Here is a 22,946-nt window from a genome sequence, read left to right on the forward strand (position 1 = left end):
TTTGTTTCGGACGGTAGACTGTAAACAAGACTGTTAGATCTTCTTGAAGAATCTGACACAGTATGTCGCTTTTTAGGAGCTTGTTTACACAACCCAGCAATGAACTGTCTTTGCTGATCGTGGTTGCCTGCCTCTTTTCCGAGATTCCAAAACGATACAAACATACCGTTCAACATCTCGTCTGTAAAGCCTTTCTTGCATATTCATAAAGCTCAGACAATTTTCAATAAGATAGACACAAACAAATATTTCCTCCGACAATTTTAAATTTACCCCAAGGTTGACGTTTTCATGGAATTGCCCTTAGCGAAAGATTAATAAAAGTAAAAACAAGTCAGGCTCCAGGCTCATGCAGCCCAATTTGGGATCTTTCATAAAATGAAGGTTGTGTATCCATGTTCAACAATAATCGTCATAATCAGTCTGTTTTAACACTAGGCAATATAATCAGTAAGGTAAAACCGGCCTCTCCCCCATCATTGTAATGTCCAAAGTACTGGAATCATAAGAATGATAGGCCTAGCTTACGACTGTGGTGGTGGAACAACTTGAAGCTCCGAAAATTGATGAAAATTTCACTAATTAGTGTTTTGAGTTTTCCTTGTTTTTCGCAGCGTATCTGTAACTTAAATCTTTTCTTCGAAATGTGACCATAACCAATGGGCGTATGTTCAGATACGCCCTTTGGTTCTGGTCAGAGTTTTCAGATACGCCCAGGTGCCTATGCTGTAAATCAAAAGTGTGTTAATATACGTCTTCGTGTGATTACAGGGATTTTCAGACCTCGCTTTCGCCTTCACAAACTTTCCAGTAGCAGGAGATACGTATTCTTTGCCTGAAACCCGTTGCGCCTTTCTGTGCGCTCTTTTGGATGTCGAACCCGTGGCCAAGAGACTTTCATTGGAGGAAATGATACCTATAAGATTTACCTCTGCAGGAAACTGTCGCATGGGGCTCAGTACTAAAATTCACAACCAGCGCTGGTGTCAACTCACTGGGACTTACGGAGTCACTAGACGGCAGAAACGAAGGGTCACCATCACCTTCACTGTTGGACATATCTTCTGGCTCGTCAGATTCATCCAGATACTGCAATGCTTCTTCTGTCGCATTTTTCTGAAAGGCAGGTTTGAATCATATAGAAAACCACTAAGAGCTGCTAATCATGAACTGACATCGATTAAATAATGTCAAGGCTTAAATATGAGCCCACGTTACTCAAAATCGCTGTTATTTTAATCCCGTGGTGATCGGATTAAAATAACCGTAAAATTTCCAATTCCGATGTCAATAAAACATGTGACTTTGACCTAAAAAAAACTTAATTGCGGTTTTCACATTAAAATGATTCTTGCATATTCATAAAGCTCAGACAATTTGTAATAAGATAGACACAAACAAATATTTCCTCCAACATTTTTAAATTTGAACCCGAGGTTGACGTTTTCATGGAATTGCCCTTAGCGAAAGATTAATAAAAGTAAAAATAAGTCAGGCTCAGAATTTCTATATAACCTTAAAATAATCGTAAAATTTCCAATTCCGATGTCAATAAAACATGCGACTTTGACCTAAAAAAAAACTTAATTGCGGTTTTCACACTAAAATGATTCTTGCATAGTACCCCACTAGATGACTCTTTGGAGCACATTAACTCGTTTTCGTAAAAAGTGTCAGATACGCCCTTTGGTTTTGGGCACGACGATATATAAAAGTCATTAAGTTTAAAGTTACATGTCGAAAATAATAATCCTCAAAAAATTTGCTTGATTTGCTGGAAAAGGGAAAACATCACTAAGTATATAAGATTAATGAAAAAAAATACATCATATTCAGCACATCAGAGAACCTTGATTGGGGAATTTCAAGTTCTCATCTACCATAATACCAAATTTTGCATTATTTTTCTTGACTTTTTGAGAAGACAATTTATAAGAGTATGTATTCGTTTTTATTTTTATCCCATAGCCTATTACAATAAACCACTGGTCTTAGAAAATCAAGAGAAGGCTCATCTGAATAGAAAACAAAAGTTCTAGCGTCCTTCTAAGTATGCCTAGTTTAGGCAAAAAGACTGCGCCTCAGTAAAGTGGCGTTTTCTGTCTTTTTGTGGCACCGAACTACACTTTTGTCCCAAATAGGGAAAAGGTGATACCGATTGAAAATTCTGAGGAAGCCAATAGATTTAAAATGATTAACAAATTATATAATAAAATTTCTTGTTTCCGGTTACGTATTTACTTAGCGCATAAACTTAACCCGTAACTTATAAACTTATGTAGCTATGAACTTAGACCGATAAATCGAATACGCCTAGTCGAATCAGCAATTATTCAAGATTAAACGCTTGATATTATTTGTTTATTAATATACTAATAAACTTACTGAAAGAATTGCGTGTCTTACACGGAACAGTCCCGGTTCTTTAAAGTTTTAATGTCACTCTTTAATTAAAAAAAAAAGAATAGGAAATAGATAGATTTATCAGACGTCCTAATAACAAGCGTATTTTTGCGAAGGTCGTGAGCAAAGACAATTTAAGTTCAATATAGTAAACAGACTAGGGGCAGAGGAACGCTCAATGGAAGCAAGAGCAAATTTACAATGACAAAGACTTGAGTTGACGACTTAGAGAAGCTGGGGGATTAGGCAGGATGGTGCACTAACAAGCATATATAAAGGTACATTTTCCTGGGTAGATGGCAAAATTTATCAACCAAATGAAGGGGAGGATACAACGTCAATCAACATTTACAAAAATTGCTAGGCACATGTGACCTGGCGGTCTGTACATGGCCTTACGATACCACGTGTCCCTTATCTGAGCAGGGACAGTAATTCAGGTTTATTTCCACCCTGACCAAATTTTTAATTTTTAATTTTTTTTTTTTTTTGCTTATATTTTAGTCAGGAGGAGGGAGCTGAATTCTATTTTTCCCTGGGTACTATGACAGCCAGTGACGGTCTTGTTTGGTATGAGTACAATAGGCAGATGTGACCAGTGCGTCCGCACAGGTCTTGTACCACCACAGGCCCCGTATTTAAGCAGGGCCATTAATTTGTGAAAATGTCATCAATATATTTGAGTAAAGAGCTATAAATTAGTTTTGAACCCCTGATACTCCCTATTATTTGGCTCCCTCTTTATGCCAGTAAGACTGACCGAGTTATTCCGCAATCTGATTGAATCAAATAAAATACAAAATAACTTAAGTGATATCTCGATATAATTAATTATCTTAACTCAATCAAGTTGTCTGTCTCCTGAACTGCCAGGACTTGTCTATCTCCTTGCTCCGCCTGGAGTCTTGTCCTGCTCCTCACATGTCAAAGAAAAAGTTAATCTTCAAAAAGTCAAAACTTCAAATATCCGCTCCTCGAGTGTTAAAAAATAGAGATAAAAACCTAATCTTGAAGAAGACAAAGATTTAAATCAATCGAGTATTATATTTCTTCATTGGTACTTTCTATCTTCACTGGTAATTTTGATAATTTTTCTTACAATAGTTTGTTTCGCGGTCACAGGTTGTTTTATAGATCGGTTACCGCAGTACCCGGGTTAACCTTTCTCGCGTGAGCTTACAGGGTGAAAATGAAAAAATCTGTGTTTGTTCCTGGCGTTTTAAATAGACATTTAAAAATGAAAAAGAACTGAGATTTTTGATTTGAAACCTAATTAATGCTCTAGAAACTTTTTGCTACGTGCTCATATTTTTTTCAGGGACAACAATTGTTCAGGGGTCCTTCAAATTGGAAAATTCGGCCTAATCTACAGCATTGTAGGGGACAAAAGCTTAAAAAGCCCTGATTCGGGCATTTAAAGATTTTTTGTGGGTTTCCTTATATTTTTTTTTCTTATTTAGCCGGCAGTGTTCTATTGAATAGTAATAATTTCAATACCCTTTTTGCAATCATAATGTACATTAAATGCCGAAGAAATTTTCAAACAAACACAGCCTATCTTATCCATGTTAACCAAAATTTGCCGAAAGATAAAATTTGATAATCTTCTAGTCCTTTAATAATCCAAAATAGAAATACCATTGAATAGCTACAAGTTAGCTTATATTAAGTAATAATATAATTATAATATTATAATTATATTTGAATTATAATATTATTGCATTTAAAAGCTTAAATTATAATTTTTCGTCCTAACAAATCTCACTACGACTATTCCAGGACTATAATGTCCCAGAGATTTTAGACCCTTTTTCAAACAATCCTGACTAAATTTTTTCAGTTGGGGGAGGGGCAATGCTCAATACTTACGGTGTAAATTGAAGGAATAATGTGTTTTCCTTTTCAATACCCCGATCAGGATGCACCTATCTTTTACAAGCTTCTATGTACATAAGTTAAAAACCTTTTTTTTTGGAGGGAGGGGGTGCTTACTACATGTGCAACCAATTTTCCTCCCATTCTCTACACAATGGGCTACTCTAAGGACCCGTCTTCATTCTAACCCTTCTCAAATATCTTATTCATTCCCCAACCAAGATTTCTTACCTGTACAAGAAATTGCCCACGTAATACCCTCCCTAGATAGCACAGCTTTAAAACATACCTCCTCTCTCCGTGCCTCTTTTTCCCTAGAATACCAACCAAGACAGTCAGATGTTCTCATCTGACACCCAGAATTCTGAATTTCCTGATCAACTAAAATAGAACATACCTGTTCATATACCTCTCCTACTCGCTAACTCCTACCAAGTCCTCTATTCCGTTTACCCGGCATTCTGCACGAATCCAAAATTGCCTTAATCTGCCCCATCCACAAACAAATTCTTCTGCCTACCAAAGACTCTACCAATGCTTTCCTTACTAACAAGCATAGCATATATTAAATACATAACCTAACCTAGGTACCTCCCCCCCTCAACCCCAAAAAACTATCGTTTACATATTGTAAACTCAATAAGAAACCATGCTTTGCCATCAATTTATCCAGGAAATTCCCGTGCATTTGCTTTAGTGTCTGGTTTCCTTGCACAGTCTCCAGCGCTGGGTTAGTTATAATGTACAAGCAGGCATGTACGCAGGAATATGTTTCGGGAGGGGGCTCAAATCCCTCAAACCCATTATTCTGTGAAAAAAATCAGAAAATTATGGGAAAATGAAAAAAATCGTGAGATTTCGAGGGGGCATATAATTATATAACATATAATTGACATAGGCCCATGGAGAGACAAGCTCGAAAAACTAGGCCTAGACAAAGATACAATAATACAACAATAATATAAAAGTAGCAGCTAGCCCAGGATCCAAATATAAATATAAATATATAAAAAAAATCAATATTATTAAATATAAATTCATACTAAAAGATAGCCGAGAGGCCCACATTCACCTAGAACAACAATCCAAACAAATAACTTAGTCATATTAGAAAGACACTTAATTAAAAATAATCCTAAAAACTAAATGAAATTTAAGATTCCTTTTTATTAAATGGATAGAAGAAAATTTATCAATAAAATCCTTGTGAGCATCCCAGCACCGGGTTATTGACACGAACGGGGCGAATTTAGATCTCTCAGTACTATACTTGTCAATGTAGATACTCTTTTTTTGTCGCGTATTATAACGATGTAAATCTTGTGATTGGGAGAACAAACTTTGATTGAGGTAATATGGTGGTAATTTCTTAATGTCATAACTAAATTTGAATATAATTTCTCCAAAAGTAAATTGTTGAGAAACTGGAAGTATATCTAGATAAGTATATAAAGATGCTTTAGAAGACTTACTTGGAAGTGCAATAGGCGATGAAATAAAAAGTTTCAGGATTCTTACTGCTTTATTTTTTAAAATCTGTATTGGTTTAATATGGCTTTTAAATGTAGATAAATATACTAGAGAACAATAATTAATACTAAACTGAATCAGAGCATAACAAATTCTTCGTAAAGCACAGTAGGACAAACAATTCTTCAGCCTTTATATTAAACCATCACACTTAGAGATCTTTAAGCGTAGATTTTGAATGTATGTTTTAAAAGACAAGCTTTCGTCAATAACAAGTCCAAGGTACTTTATCACTTCCACCCAAAATATTTCTAATAGATACTTTGAAGAAGTAACTCGGGTAATACGAGGGCATATATTTGACTTCCTGCCGTAAATTATAAAATTAGTTTTTGATAAATTCAAAGCAATAAAATTTGCAAAACACCATTCAAGAACATTAGAAAATGCAGTATCAAGTTTTGCCTCCAACTCCTCTCAGAAATTGAAACTGCCGTATCATCAGCAAAATGTGTGCTGAGACGTGGGATTGCCAAAGCGCGGTGAAAATCATTTATATAAACTGGAAAAAGCAGAGGACCTAGGACAGAGCCCTGAGGCACCCCAACTATCGAGGACTGAGGAACAGGCGAAGAGAGAAAATCACCTCCATCTATTCGTTGCTTTCTCTTATCAAGATAAGATTTAACTAGATCCAACACCGGTCCGCGCACACCACAATTATCCAATTTACGAAAAAGAATACAATGGGATATTGTTTCGAATGTTTTTTTAAAATCTAAATATATTGTAGCTGGAATTTCACCTCTATCTAAGCATTCATGAATATATTGGATGAGAGCAATGATAGCGTGTTCAGTATTGTGTCCAGACCTAAAACCAAACTGGGAATTTGTGATAAAAAATAAACGATTTAAGAAAGTCATAGAACCTCTTATAAATTGCCTTCTCAAATATTTTAGAAAATACTGACAAAATAGTAATGGGGCGGTAAGTTGATGGGTTTTCAGAAGAGTCACCTTTGTGAAGCGGAATTATCCGCGCTTCTTTAAAAGCAGACGGGAAAACTCCAGTTTTTATTGAAAGATTAATTATACGCTGTAATGGTAAAATTACTGCAGACAATATTTCTTTAACAATTATAGAACTAGACCCGTCATTTCCCGCTGAATTGCCTGGATTTAGATCACCCACTATTTTTGTTATTTCAGACCGAGGAATAGGCCCAAGAAAAATTGAATTACTTTGAGGAGATGGAAGGTATGAAGAAAAATGTTTATTACAACGTGAATCAAACTGGTTCATTACTGATGAAACAATTTTCTCTCCTATACTAGCGAAATAAGTATTCAAAATATCAGCCACTTTCTCCAATTTGTTAGTAGTCGAACCATCTTCTAAACTAATAACTTCAGGAAACTTAGAATTCCTTTGTTTTTTTATAATAGAATTTAAATTTTTAATATTATAATCAGTTGGATTCTTTAACTGCTTTTTTTTTCTTAAGTGATATCAAAATTCCAGACGTTATCCACGACCTTATAGGAAATTTTTCTCTGCAAATTTTCTTCGTAACAAATGGGCAACTAGAATCAAGGCAGCAATTGAAATTTCTAAGGAAAGTATCAGTTGCCACATCTGTATCCTCCGTGGATATCACATCCTGCCAATTCAACAGACCATGGCTTTCATTCAGGTGCTTTAATGTTATTTTATTTATTAATCGTACTTGACGTTCCTTACTTACCTGCGGTATTTTATAAGTAAAAGCTAAATCTGAAACCAGCAGGAAATGATCCGATATATCACTTAAAACAGCAAAATTTGCTTTAATTGGTAAGGATGTAAAAATATTATCAATGAGAGAAGCAGAACTAGGTGAAATTCTTGTAGGTATGAGGAAAGTAGGAAGCAGATATGCAGAAAAGAAAGAAGACAATAAATCAACAGAAGCTTCATTTGAAGCTTCTAGAAGGTCAATGTTGAAATCTCAGGAGAGGATAACATCTTTGTTTTGAAAATGAAGTTGATGCAAGAAATCATGGAGTTTATAGAGGAAATACTTGACTGAGATAAGATATTTATTTCAAAAAATGACTATCACAAGCCCTGAAGGGCCGAATTCGCATTTCGGGGTCATATAATAAAAAAAAAACATAGAAATAGCACAACAACTAAAAAACTGGCTAAACAATGCCAAAAACAACAATATCAGAAAGGCAAAGCCATTCATTGTCTAAAAAACAAAAAGTATCAAATGTAAGAAAGTTAAAAAGGCACAAATTAAAACAAAACCAAAAAAAATTGAGATAAAAATAGTGTTAAAAAGGTTTAAAAGAGAGTATATAAAAAGGGGAAGGAACAGAAGAGCCAAACGGACACCAGTATGGGTATCACCAGTACAAAAAAAAAAAAAAAAAAAAAAAAAAAAAAAAAAAAAAAAAACTAGTGGTTTATTTGATCAGTAATGAAGGGGAGAAAGGTTTTTTCATATCTGGAGGTTAAACAAAGGATGGGGGACAGGATAGGGATGGGTTCAGAAACAGTGCATGGCAGGTGGTGTCTGGATGGGGAGTGTCTTTTGGGGTGGTCTTTTTTAGAAGGAGTGAATATGGTACCAAATTTTCTTTAAAAATTATTCTTAGGGCCCTTTTTTGAATAGCTTCAATTTTATCTGATTCATCACGGGAGATGCCAGGATGCCAAACTGGACAAGCATATTCAAGATGCGGGCGGACAAAGGAAGTATAAATCCTTAAAGAATGGGATGGGGGGATGTTAAATTTATTCAAGAGCTTAAGGAGAGACATGGACGCATTAGCTCTAGGGACAATATCTTTCACGTGGATATCCCACATTAAATTAGAAGAAATTGCAACCCCAAGTAATTTAAAGGAAGACACAGAAATATCTGGGGGGATAGGGTCAAGGAAGGCGGGAATAGATTTCAAGAAATTTATCGTCATTATATTTGATTTAGTGGAATTTACTTCCATATTTAGCTTCATCCGAAATATATGATAGAATTTTAAGGGGGTCGCTTTTAATGGTCCTGTAACATACCTCGAGGATCGAGAAGTCATCAACATATTTCCACCTTTGGGGGAATTCTATACCAATATCGTTATTCGTTACAAGAAAAAAAAGTGGTCCCAGTAAGGTTCCTTGAGTACTTCCAAAATTTATATGGAGGATGTTGGAGAAAATAATGTTGTGTTCAATAATTTGAAATCAATTTTAAATAAACAATTTAACAATTTTTACTAACAGAGGATCAAGTTTAAAGTTAAACAGGAGTGAACAAATTAAGCTGAAGTGGTCAATCAGTTTAAAAGCTTTTTGGAAATCAACTAAGACAAGGTTCAGCCAGACATTTGGTTTATCAAGGTTACTTACGATGGTATTCATTAAGTTCACAAGATAATGGGTGGTGAAAGTTTTCTTTAAGTTACCAAACTGCTGGGTGTCAATACGCGGACAAATTTTATCCTTAAGCCAGTCACAGAGGAAAACTTCATAAAGTTTGGAAAAAACAGAAGTGAGCGTAATGGGGCGAATGTTGGCGAAAGTTAGACTGGCGCATTTTTTAGGGACAGGTGTTATAAAACCTTGTTTCCAGCAACTTGGGAATTTACCAAATTTTGTGATGTGGTTGAAAATATTTTATAAAGGCTCTGCAATTTTGTCCGAAACGGCCTTAATTAAGTCAACTGGGATGTCCAAGGGACAAATACTTGATTTTCTAAGCTTAAGAATTTTATTTATAACATCAGAGGGAGAAATAAAGGGGAAGGAAGTATTGGGAGGAATAGTTGGACTTGAGCCAGTGAATGGAGGGAGACTTTGCATGATGGAAGCAAGGTACAAGTTCAGATCATTTGGCAGTCTTTAGATGAAAATCAATTTCGAAAGGACTTTTTCCGCATATTTCTTAAATTTTTCTGTACCATTGCTTGGGCTTGTTAGAATATAGATCTTTGACTTTATTATTATAATAATGAGAAGCTGCTTTTCTTAATTTTTTCTTTAGGAACTTCCTTAGACTATTAGCCTCAGTAATGCGACCTGCTTTGAAAGAATAGATTTTCTTTCTTATAAGTATTTTAAAAGACTCAGTAACATAAGGCTTATCTGTAGAACGTTTAAAATTTTTTCTCAGGGAAGTGGAATTCATAATTACTCCTCAATAGATTTTGGAGGAACAAAGCCATTTAGTCAACGTCATTTGTTTGATACATAGTGGACCAATTTTCAGTAGTAATCCAGGAGCCAAAATTGAAAAGTCCTGAGTCAGTGAGAGGTCTGTAAGTGGTTTCAGTTATAGAAAACGACTGTTTAACTTTAACCAGTGGAGATAGGAAAAGGCTAAAGTGGTAGCTACCCCCTAGAGGAGGCAGAGTGGAGACGGCTTTGTAAAACTTCGAAAGATTAGTGTAAATTAAATCAAGAGTAGTATTGCCTTTTGTAGTAGGGACATCAACGACCTGTTTTAAATTAAAAGCGTTACATGTAGAATCAAGTCTTATATCGTTTGCGTCACCCATCAGGAAAATTCCTGTATCTTGGTATTTTGATTGTACAAAGTCAGCACTTGCATGTAATTTTTCGATAAAATTTATTTTGTCAGCGGATCTCTGATTAGGGGAGTAATAAAAACAACAAAGGACAATTAAATTAAAAGGACGCGGCAAGACTTTAGGTCGAACACACACCCACATATCTTCATCAAAGGGATTAAGACACGGAATTGGGATTTCACTTAGATATAAATCATTACGGATAAAGCACAGAATTCCGCCACCTTTCTTACCCAGAGGGTAGTTTTCTGGTCTGGGTTTAATAAATTGAGAAAAATTGTTAATCTTTAAAATGTGCAAATTTTGAGCTTGAACTTCAGTAATAGCGATTACATTTAATTTATATATTTTAGAAAGGGTCTCTAATTCATTGAGTTTTTAGAACTTAAGGCTTTCAGTGTTGCTCAGCAAAAGTTTGAGGAATCGAAAGCAACTTGAAAAGGTACCGTTTTTACACTTAAACTGGAGAAGAAGGAGGTCGGTATACTACGCAAAAAACTATATCTTTTTTTCCAAGACTAATTTCAATCACCAATACTTCAAAAAGCATTTCCTCATGAGAACATTCTAGATTTGCAAGACGTCAAAAAAGAGATACCTTCTTTAACTAATACTGCCAAACCACCTTGGCGCCTTGTCAGTCGGTTTTTGAAAGTAAATTGATATCCAGGAAAAGCAACATGAGGAGCCGGGTCTATAAGAAAAGTCTCACAGAATCCAAAGACATGACAAGATAGCTTATGAACTACAGCGACAAGATCATCCTGTGAACTAAAAAAACTTAAAAATTTAAAAATTCTGTTCTCACAACACCGGTACTGGGAAGATCAGAAACTTTAGATGGTAATTTATATTTTCATTTTGGAAAGTAAATTACCCCACCATTATTCATCTCATTTCCAAAAAATTTATCATGGCTCTTGAAAATGAAAAAATCAAAAGGGTTAGACACTAGGTCTCTCAGTCTATCCCCAATACAATTATCATACAATGTAAATAATCAGAATTATGATCAGGACTAGCAGAAACCTTCGCAAAATGCACACCGTCTGAGTCTTAACGTAGCCAAAACAACTGAACCAGCGAGAACTCAAAAATAATGATGAAAGAAAAAGAAACTGCTTGAAAATAAATAGAAACAAGAGAAAGAAATGGAACTTATTCATTGTAAGATGAAATGCGGATACAGAAAAAATTATTGTACTCAATTACTTAATATAAATAGAAACACACAAAAAAGACAGAAAATAAACTTATAATAAGTCTACAGAGGGACAAAAAACCTCACAAGAAATAAAAATGATAGATCCAATGAACAAAGAAACATTACATAAAGTAATAAAAATAATCTCATTATTAATCACCGTAACTAGTTAATCTTAACCACTGTGAAGACGGAGACTTTTTACACTCCAGCCATAATTTACTCCCTTTTTGTTTAATACGCGTATGATGAACCCAACCCGAATCACGCATGTCCTTTCCCTTAGACAATAGCTCATTCCGAGGAAATTTAGTTTTGGTGGGAGATGAGTGCAATTCTTATTCATTAAAACTTGAACTAAAGAATTATTAATAGGCTGCAGTTCAACTACGGGAAATCTCATTTGACAATTTATACGAGGATTAATAAATTGTCAGAGAAGCAATAATTGCTGGAGAGTCAATACTTTTCTGGGATATCACTAGCCAATTTAAACAATCAGATTTCCTTTTGATTGTCCTTGGTACTATGCGGAAAGTTTTTTAAAGAGAAGTGCGAGTTAATCAAATAGTATAATCGACAACTTCTGTTTCTGTAGGTTTGGTAATTCCTTCCAAAAGAAATTCCTTCAAATACGAACCGCATTACTTGCAACTTGGAATAACAGGATATTATGTTAATCATCATGTAACCGGTCTCTTTTGGTATTATAAATTTATAGTAGCAGGAGCCTGAGCTTCGCCATGGCGAAGTCCGTATTAGTTTCAGAGAGGAGTCTCAACCCTCGTTCGTAAAGAGCGAGAGTTGAGGGAGGGCCAGCCCCCCTCAAATATAAAATAATTTCTGTTCGCTTTAAGTTTCACTATTGCTCCTTACTTACAGTTAGAAACTTTTATTTAATACTTAAAAAGGACAGTGGAACTTAAATTTGTCTTTTTAATGGGCCTTCTTCCGATGTTTTAGAAAAATTGGCTCGATATGGTCACCAGAAAAAAAAACGCTTCTGAGGTCACATTTGTTGGAAATTAAATAAAAAAAACAAGTTTTTTTTTAACTGAAAGAAAGGAGTGACATTAAAACTTAAAACGAACAGAAATTATTCTATATATGAAAGGGGCTGTCAACCGCTCACCGCCTCGCTCTTTGCACTAAAGTTTTTTATTGTTTTAAAAAATACATTTCTGAGAAAGAGTCAAACTTTAGCGTAAAGAGCGAGGCGGTGAGGAGAGGACAGCCCCTTTGAATGCGGAACAATTTTTGTATGTTTCAAGTTTTAATGTCTCTCCTTACTTTCAGTTAAAAAAACTGTTTTTTCATTTAATTTCTGAACTTTTTTGAATGAATGCAGGTTTGATTTTGGCTCACCGTACATGAATAATTAAAACAAAATTTGCACATTAATTTTACTTTTTTGGCTAAATGGCTTTCTCGAAATTTTGCTCTGACGTAACTTACGTAACGAGTTTCTATATTCGTATATTTTTATTACGGAATATTAAAGAGTTCGCCCCCTTATCAGTACCTCGCTCTTTACGCTAAGGTTCAAATTTTGTTCCAATTCTTTAAGAATGATTAATCACAAAGGCCATTAATTAGAATAAATAGCTCTGATGAAAGTACAAAAAAAAACTTTAGCGTAAAGATTGAGGTAATGACTAGGGGCAAACACAATCATATATGCAATAATTTCTGTTGGTTTTAAGTTTTAATGTTGCTTCTTACTTTCAGTTGAAAAAATTGTTTTATTTTTTTATTTAATTTTTGATCGTTTTTTAAATAATACTGAAAAATCCGGCGCCCCCTTCATAGCAATGTCCCTTCCCCCATGAAAACTTCCTCCCTGAAATAGATCCTCCCACGTTACCCCCGACGCCCCCCCCCCAAAAATACCAGAAAAAATCTCCCCTGAAAACTTATGTATACTTCCCAATAACCAATACTATATGTAAACATTGGGAAAAATTCATAACTTGCAGACCTTCCCCCAGGGACTGTGGGGGATTAAGTCATCCTCAAAGGTATAGTTATTGTATTTTTCTACCATGCTGAACAAAATGGCTACCTCAAAATTTTGATCGGGTGACTTTGGGAAAAAAATGAGCGTGAGAGGGGGCCTATTTGCCCTCCATTTTTTGGTTGCTTAAAAAGGGCACCAGAACTTTTGATTTCCATTAGAATGAGTCCTCCCGTGATATTCTAGGATCACTGGGTCGATAGGAACACCCATGAAAAAAAAAAAAAAAAAAAAAAAAAAAAAAAAAAAAACGCATCCGTGATCTTTCTTCTGCCCAAAAATCCAAAATTCAACATTTTTGCACATAGGAGCTTGAAAATTCTATAGTAGAGTTCTCTGATACGCTGAATCTGATGGTGTTATTTTCAATAAAGTTCTATGACTTTTAGGGGGGTGTTTTCCCCTTTATTTGAAAATAAGGCAAATCGTCTCAGGCGCGAAACTTTTGATGGGTAAGACTAAACATGATGAAACTTATATATTTAAAATCAGCATAAGAATTTAATCATTTTGATGTATCTATTGATATCAAAATTCCCTTTTTTAGAGTTTCGGTTACTATTGAGCCGGGTCGCTCCTCACTTACAGTTCGTTATCACGAACTGCTTGACAATTCAAAATTGCTTAGCTAGAGGCTCGAAACTTCTACAACAGAGTTCTCTGATATACAAAATTTAATCATTTATTTTCATCAAAAATATTTTTCCTTTTTTTTTGGGGGGGGGGGGGGAGGGGTCTTCCCTTTTTTTTAAAAGGCAAAATTCTCTCAGGTTCGTGACTTCTATTGGGAAGCTTAAAACTTAAGAGCTTCTCATATTTTGAATCACCATAAGAAGTTAACACTGTAATTTTATGTGTTGTTATAAAAACCTTATTTTTAGAGTTTCAGTTACTATTCACACAAGTTAAAGGTAAAAACCAACATTTCCATTTAAACGTCAACAAAAACAAATTTCCTGGTAACACCTGGCAATTATAAAAAAGAAAACAGAAACAAAAATAACTTTTATAAAAACCTTCCATAGTTAGGGTTTTACCATAAATAACACCAGGCAATTTCCTTGTTTAGATACGTGCTTGAGTCATTGGTATTATCTTATTCTTAGACTTTATCGAACAATGGTAGCAGCAGTCGTTTCCAACTTTCTGTGAGGTGGTTTGAAGCTGACATTTTACAAGACTATCAAGCCCATTTTTGAATTGCAAAAAAATAATTTTAATCATTTTCAGAAGCATTTTGTTATTCACGCTTGCTTACTGGCGTTTTACTTTTCGATTATTTTTTTTGCTTAGTTTTCCATATATTATTTTTGCTGACTATTTTGCTAGAATGCAGATTGTTCTGCATTGGTGTAGCAAACTATGGTGTTAAAAAACTTGAGTGGCAAATTATAGATTTTTAATCTTAGTGATTAACGTCCAACTTTCAAGCAATTTTTCGTAGAACCCTTACTTCAACAAAAAATATTAATATTATGTTTTTTGTTAGTAAAAAAAAAAAAAAACTTATCTTAAATATCTAGTAGTTGTGCTAATGAAGCAACATTTTACGTCATGCATATTTTTAAGCATATTTAAAACTTACAAAACGTATATAAAATGGTGGCTTGCGTTTACCCCCCCCCCTCTTCCCCCTCTGTGAAAAATAGGGCTTTCCAAATTTGAGAATTTTAATTGAGATTTGCTTTTTTATTTTCCGTAAGGGAAAGGAATTTTGGTACTTGTATATTATACGCCACTCACTCAAGTTTACGCTGTGTAAAACTCAAAAATAAACCGGTTTCTTTCAGCTTAGTGTTAGGAAAGACAAAGACAAGTGACAGAATATATAGGAAATATATAATTTGGGCTATATAAAGTATTTGGTCAGTTTGAAGTTAGAAAACGATTCTTACTTCATAATATGCAGAATAATTGTACCTAACAATATTTCGCATACAGACCCGCTATACCATCCCCCCTAATGTGCTAATATATAGCCCAAATTTGTTCCTAAAGTAACAAAGAAACTAACGAAAAAACCGGTTTGTTCTCGAGTTTTACGCATCGTAAACTTGATTGAGTGACGTATAATACACAAGTACCGGAAATTTTCATGAAGATACAGCCGGATTTCCCGGTATTATTTAAAGACAATCAGAAATTAAATAAAAAAAAAGTTTTTTCAACTGACAGTAAGGAGGAAACATCAAAACTTAAAACGAAGAGAAATTATTACGCATATGAAAAGAGTTGCCCCTTCTACAAGACCTTGCTCTTTACGCTGAAGTTTTAACTTTTTTATCTTATTCTTTCAGAACGATAAAATAAAAGTTCAAAATAGGGATAAAATCTTTTTTACTAGACGGTGTATAGAAATTCACAAAAATACCATATATTTCGGTCACATATACAGTGACAGTCATCAGTAAAACTCAAAAATAGTAAAAAGTTTTACTACTGATGAAGGTCACCTGTGTGAACTCTTTGGTGTAAATTTAAACAGTACGATCGGGAAAAACTCTTCTGACATATATCACATTTAAACGTTTTTTTTCCTGTATGAATTCTTTGATGTAAATTCAAATTGTATGATTGAGAAAAACACTTTTTGCACACATCACATTTATAAGGTTTCTCACCTGTATGAACTCTTTGGTGTAAATTCAAAGAGTACGATCGAGAAAAACTCTTCTGACATATATCACATTTAAATGCTTTTTTTCCTGTATGAATTCTTTGATGTCCTTCCAATTTTGAGTGGATGTGAAATCTTTTATTGCACATATTGCACTCATAGTCTTTTTTGTACTTTTTCCTATTCAAGCCGATATTAGAATTTGCAGCTTCCATAGGTCTATTCATATTACTCTGTGAAGTATTTGCAACTCCTACAATAAAAATAAAATAAAAGGGATGGAAAAAACCTAAAATGCTATAATAAGATGTTTTCAATCATATATCCCGAAGTAATCACAAAAAAAATCAAGCCAATTAAGAAAAAAATAATAGCAAAACGAGAGGCTTGAACAGATTCAAGTTTATTGCCAGAAGCATTATAAAATAAAACTCTTTAATTTTTTTATTTACAGATTTTATAATTCAAATAGTAAAAATATCCCTCTTTTAAGAAAAACAAAAGAAGTAAAACCTGTACTTGCAATTAATTACATTTTAGGTTAAAGGTGGGTCCAATAGTCTAAGGGTTTATCTTTTGTTGCTGATATTTTGAGCAAAACAACAAGGGAGAAATAAAAAAAGTGACCAGAAAAATATTCCCCCTTTCTTACATAATTGTATTTAAAAAAAGCTAGTACCAACTCTGAATTCCTTTATTACTTAATTTTTGTTATGTTTTGACACCGTAATTAATTTTTAGAGCAGTTACTAAAGCAGAAGTTTTATGTAAGGTCTACACAAACTCCCTTGAATCTATCAAGATTGATGAAAGTAATTTGTTTTTAAGAATAATAATAAAATCAACAGTGCATGTCATAGTTCACCAATTAGCTGTCAGAACACGTGACTGCTAAGGTTTATGAATCGATGTTCTAATTTTACGTTATTTTCACAACATGTTTTGGCTTTCACCCGTGGAAAAAGCAGCTTCAGATATCACGAATGTAGAAAGCTGTTGGAACTTGATTATAATATATATGTACATAAAAATAACTGATCAGCCAATCGGCAGCGAGAACAAAGAAAAGGCGATCAGCAGTCAGAACACTTGATTTTTAAAGCTTGTAATTTATTGGAAGCAGGAACCACCCCCGTTTTAAAGAATAGATGTTTGAGATGCAGAGGGTGTCTTAGAGAGATTAGACTGTATATCTATTTGTGAGTTTTATTCGCCCATCAAAAGAAATATGCATGAATTAATTACGTTTTTTTTGCGCGGAATAGCTTTAATTCTTCGATGAGTATTCTTCTGTCTCCGAAAAAAGAAGGTTTTTATTGTGAACAACAAATTAGCAGGCTTCTTCCTAGAATAAATTGTAAGATGATATTTCACATTTGAATTAAATGAAAATGCTCTCTCACATGGATTACATTTACATGGTTTCTCATTAGTAAGCGCTCTTTGTTGCTGATTCTAACTACTTGATTGTGCAAAACATGTTTTCTAAATATATATGTATACTATCTTTATATGTTAGCAATAATTGTGTATGGATGTATTTAAGTTCTCGAAAACGGCTCCATTTTTTTTCGGGAAAATTGGTATCTTAAGATATTCTTGCATAAAAAAAAAAGATTTAGATACGTCAAAAGTCTGAGAAAAATAGCTAAGAGCCTTAATTTTGTTTTTTGCAAATGACGTCATGTACTATGTTAGTAAATCATATTAGCATTTCTTATGACATCATATATGGTACCACCTAAGCATTTTCTTATGTAATGCCAAAATGAAAATGAAAAGACACGTGGTTAGAAGACATGCGACACCTAGCATGTGAACAAGTCAAAAATGAAAATGAAGAGCAAAGACACACGCGGTGAGAAGACATGCGACACAGAACATGTGAGCAAGTCAATGAAAATCAACCTGGACAGCGAGAATCTAATCGTGTTAAAATTGAATATTATAGCGATGATGATCGGGTTTGAGATTTGGACACGAATAAGGTCATCAATGCCTACCATACCTTTGTTAAAAAAAACAAAGGTTTGATAATGTGTGTTTTTTAATGGTAAAAAATAATCCAAGGTATAACGAACAAAACAAATTAAAAATGGTATCGATGATGATTGAGTTTAGAATTTTGACTTGGACAAGGTCATCAATGTCTACAATAACTTTGAAAATCAAATATATATATATATATATATATATATATATATATATATATATATATATATATATATATATATATATATATATATATATATATATATATATATATATATATATATATATATATTTACGGCTACGTGAGGGGCTTTTATATATTGATTCTGATTGTCGCTTATCTTCTAACCCAGGCTGCTGTCCCAGTGAATCAGTAGGTTGATTCACATTATCCTCCACTTCTCACATTTTCATGTAACCTGTGGCATAGTTGTTTGTGTGTCGCAATATTTCTTCCTAGAGATCCAATAGTTTGAAGGATGTTCAACACGTTCTTCAAATGCTTTATCTGGTCTAAAATACATATTTGGCTATAAGAAGGAAGTTCAAAATCCCCTTCAGTGGTTTGTGATTGATGTGCCGTTTGATTGGTGATAAATTTGTCCAACTACTTTGAAGCTGAAAACGTTATGACTATTGATGGTTTGATCATGGCTTATGTTAAATGAAGCTAAAGAAATACCTGAGTTCAAGTTTCGGATTTGTTTGTGGAAATCCTTAGAGAGCAAGCGGCATCCTATAAAAGGCTAAACTAATTCACTTGGAAATTGTGGATGTGACAATACAATTCAATCAAGTAAGCAGCAACCTCAAAATGAATCACCTTTGTTGGCTATTCTTTCCTCGGAAAAGTGGAGGACTCCAAAGTGAATAAATACACACCTGTAGGGTCCCAATAAGTTTAAATTAGCATTTGTAGAGTTTACTGCATCTTCATTTCTTTGTTCTTCATTTTATTTTTTATTTGTTCTGATCCTCGTTGTGGCATGTCTTGTTGCCGCATATTTTCTTGTGATTCAGTTTCGTTTTGATGCGCTGTAATTTTAGCTCCCCTTATCTTTTAATCGCATATTTCTTTCTTCTTCGTTATCATTTACTATTATTTCAGACATTTTTTTTTCAATGCCCTTCACCTTAGCTGCTCAGATTGGTCTTGTCACTTTTGATGGTCTTGGTTGTTGATTTTGATACGTAAATTTAAATTTATCAGGTCGTCCTCTTGATCTTTCCTCATTTGATGGTTCAATTTGTTCATTTTGAGCAATTGTCAATTTACAGCAATTGAGCAACTGACCTCCCCCATGCCTTCTTAAGACCAGAACATAATTTGCAATTTAATGAAAACAAAATAGATTTTAAATGTTTCCACTTTTTGACTTTATTCAACGAAAATTATTAAAACTTTAAGGAATAAATATTAGTATAAGCATATTAAACTGACAAACCATGGTAATTTGCTTTATTTTTTCAGTAGAGTGCAAACAAAGTTCTGGCATGGGGGTTGCCAGCCCTACTCATGTTAATTTTTGCTCATTTTGAGTTGGACTCGTCTATTTATTGTAATTTCTGTTTGTTTGGGGTTTCATTTATTAATTGATTTTGATTTGGGGTAGTTTTAGGCTTGGAAGATTTGTTTATTTTATTTATGCTCATTTTTGGTTTAATGTTGCTCTTTACTTTTCTTTGAAGAACTATTTTTGTGGAAAAAGTGTTTTAAATTAATTTCTGTTCGTTTTTAATTGACATAGTCATTAAAAAAAAAAATTAAAATATGTATACACTTGTATATTTTGTTTTTCTATAAGAATCCATAGTATGGCTTGCTATTTGTATGTTGGAGAAACCTCTTCAATAATTTTTGAATCCTGACACAAATAGTATTGTTTAAATTGATATCAATAGAAACACGGCTGAGAAGATAAAAAAAAAACATAAATAAATTTCGTAATGATGAAAATATAAACAAATAATAAATTTTCAGGCAAACATCTATCATATATTTCATTTCATTAATAAAATATTCATCGATTTTACATTAGGCTTGTCTAAAGTTTCTATTTTTTCATTTGAGCTCTCCAGAATTTCGTGCATGACTTCTCATGAAGATATAAGCTCAATAGATCTCATTCCGCAAAAATTAAAAATAAAATAATTGAAAAACAAAAAACTTTTGACTCTTAACTCAAGAAAATTAATTTTGTATTTTTGTTTGAGTCCTGGGCTTTTAGTAAAATTAATACTCTCTACAATAAAATATAGTATATAAGAAAATATATATTAAAACTACTACTACTAACAACTCACCGTAGCACCAAGCCGCCTGAGGCCAACACAGATACGCACGCTCCTCCTCCACCCCAATCTATTCAAAACCTCCCTTTTTACACCCGCCCACGAAGTTCCCATTTTCTTTAAATCTTTCTTTATGACGTCCTCCCACCCCAGATGGGGACGACCTGCTTTCCGTTTAGCCCTAGATGGTTGTCCAAAAAGTACAATCTTCGGCAAACTGTCATCCTTCATCCGCACAACGTGCCCTAGCCACCTCAGCCTTTCTTTCGTTATAGCCCTAGAGAGCGGTATTGAACAACATTTTTCGTATAGCCTATTCTTGAAATACGGTCATTCAGCCGGCTACCAAGAATAATCCTTAAGCAATTTCTCTGGAAAACGTCTAGCAAATTTTCATCCGCTTTTCGGAGCGTCCATGATTCAGAGCCATATTTAACCACTGTCATCACTGTAGCTTCTAATGCTCTAATCTTGGTTTGCAGAATTATCTTCCTATTCTTCCAGACTTTCTTTTAACTGTGAAAATACACCCTGAGCCTTGGCTATTCTATATTTAACATCTTCGCTGCTCCCACCATCTTTACTAACAATACTACCAAGGTAAGTGAAGCTTCCCACCTGATCCATCTTTTCATTACCCAACGTCACCTTTTCATCTTCACTTATTCCTAGCCTTAGTGACTTAGTCTTCCTAACATTAATTTTCAAACCATTTCTAGCACCATGAACTCGCAAAACCTCTAAAATTTCATTCATTTTGCTCACACTTTAATCTAGGATGCTTAAATCATCAGCATAATCCAAGTACAAGAGACTTTTTCCTCCCCATTTGATACCCTGGTCTCCCATTGCCTTTCTTGTGCTCCTTAAAACAAAGTCCATCAAAATAATCCATATAAAGGGGGATAGAACACAACCCAGCTTAACTCCTGATTCAATACAAAACCAGCTGCTAACCTCATTTCCTACCTTAACCACAGCAGTGTTATTCTCGTACATAGCACTAATCACTGTAATGTATTTGTCTGGTATACCATACAAGAATAAAACCTTTACTAAAGCCCTTCTATCAACAGAATCGAACGCTTGCTCATAATCTATAAAACTGAGGACCAAAGGTGTCTGAAAACTCAGGCACTTCTCAATTATAAGCCTAAGAGTGAAAATTTGGTCGACACATCCTCTACCTTTTCTAACACCGCACTGCTCTTCTCTTAAAACTTTGTCTACGGCATCTCTCAGTCTAAAAAGTATCATATTGCTAAGTAATTTACTACCTACAGAGACCAGACTAATGCCTCGATAATTACCACACTCACTTTTATCACCTTTCTTATAAAGTGGCTTAATTAAGGTTTTCCTAAAATCGCTAGGTACTTCCCCTTTTTCAAAAAGTCATATTCATAATCTTCAGTAACTTATTTCTAACCTCAGAGCCACCATATTTAAGAAACTCATTTACCACACTATCAGCACCTGGAGCTTTATTATTTTTTAATCCTTTTGGTACTGTTGCTAATTCCTCCTCACAAAACAAATCTTCCTTCACATCCAAGGTATCACAAACTTTTTCATTTTCCTCTATATTTTTTCCTGCAGATCTATCTCGGTTAAGCAAATTCTCAAAATGTTCGGCACATCTCTCTTTAGTTTTTTCCTTATCGCTAATTGAGACCCCATTCCTATCTTTAACTGGGCCAAGTCCGGATTGACTATTCCCTCTCAATTTGTTAACGTGTCAGTACAATATTTTACTATTATGCCGTCTAGCTGTATCTTCCAGATCCTCGGCAATTTTATCCATGGCCTCCACTTCACACCTCCTTAGTTCATATTTTAATGCTTTTTCCACTTTCTTTTGTTTTCATATGATCTATCACTCAGATAATTCTTGTACACGCCCTTTCTCCTTTCTATTAAACATAAAGCTTTTTCACTAATATTCTTAGCTGCAGTTCTTGCTTTCTTCCCTAATACACCTTCAGCAACTTCACAAATTATTTTTCTAAAAGTATTCCAACCATCTTCCACAATATCAAATTTTAAACTCCCAAGTTTAGTATTCAACTGAAACAAGAAAAATTCCGTCTTCAGATTAGTCTATATTCATAACATCGTCCACTTATCCATCCCAGTTTTTTTTTGTTTTTTGTTCAAATAACCCATAATCCAATATATTTGATTCTGCAACAAAAAAGGAAAAAACTGAAATACACCTTGACAGTCAAAAGCTTTGGCGCCTGATTCGTGGGTGTTAAGTTGAAGTTTTAAAGATCCTGAAAAGCCATGAAAATTACCCAAAGGAACATCTTCACGTTTAGGAAATAAAAGAAGGTTTTGAACTCCAAAAACCATCTCATTATGACTTGGTAAAACATCTTCAACTTCTAAAACAAAATATAAATAAAATTGACATAAAAAAAAAATCAACAGTATATTTTACTAAACCAATTCAACATTTCGTATGGAAGAAACTGTAGTTAATACTTCGGAGGTGGCTCA

The 22,946-nt window shown here is 34.0% G+C and overlaps 1 protein-coding gene across 1 annotated transcript in view; it reads right to left on the reverse strand.

Moving 5' to 3' along the window:
• Positions 1-897: 897 nt before the first annotated feature.
• LOC148945443 (uncharacterized) overlaps positions 898-22,946 on the reverse strand; it is a 30,569-nt gene continuing 8,520 nt past the window's right edge. The window contains exons 4-7 of the mRNA XM_089099044.1: positions 15,984-16,413; positions 10,940-11,096; positions 4,904-5,086; positions 898-1,116 (exon numbers count right to left, since the gene is read on the reverse strand). Coding sequence (XP_088955170.1) covers positions 898-1,116; positions 4,904-5,086; positions 10,940-11,096; positions 15,984-16,413 — 989 coding nt within the window. The remainder of the gene's footprint in view (positions 1,117-4,903; positions 5,087-10,939; positions 11,097-15,983; positions 16,414-22,946) is intronic.

The sequence above is a fragment of the Artemia sp. Qi Xiang Cuo genome, chromosome 13 (assembly GCF_049724085.1).
Source record: "Artemia sp. Qi Xiang Cuo chromosome 13, ASM4972408v1, whole genome shotgun sequence".
Lineage (NCBI taxonomy): Eukaryota > Metazoa > Arthropoda > Branchiopoda > Anostraca > Artemiidae > Artemia > Artemia sp. Qi Xiang Cuo.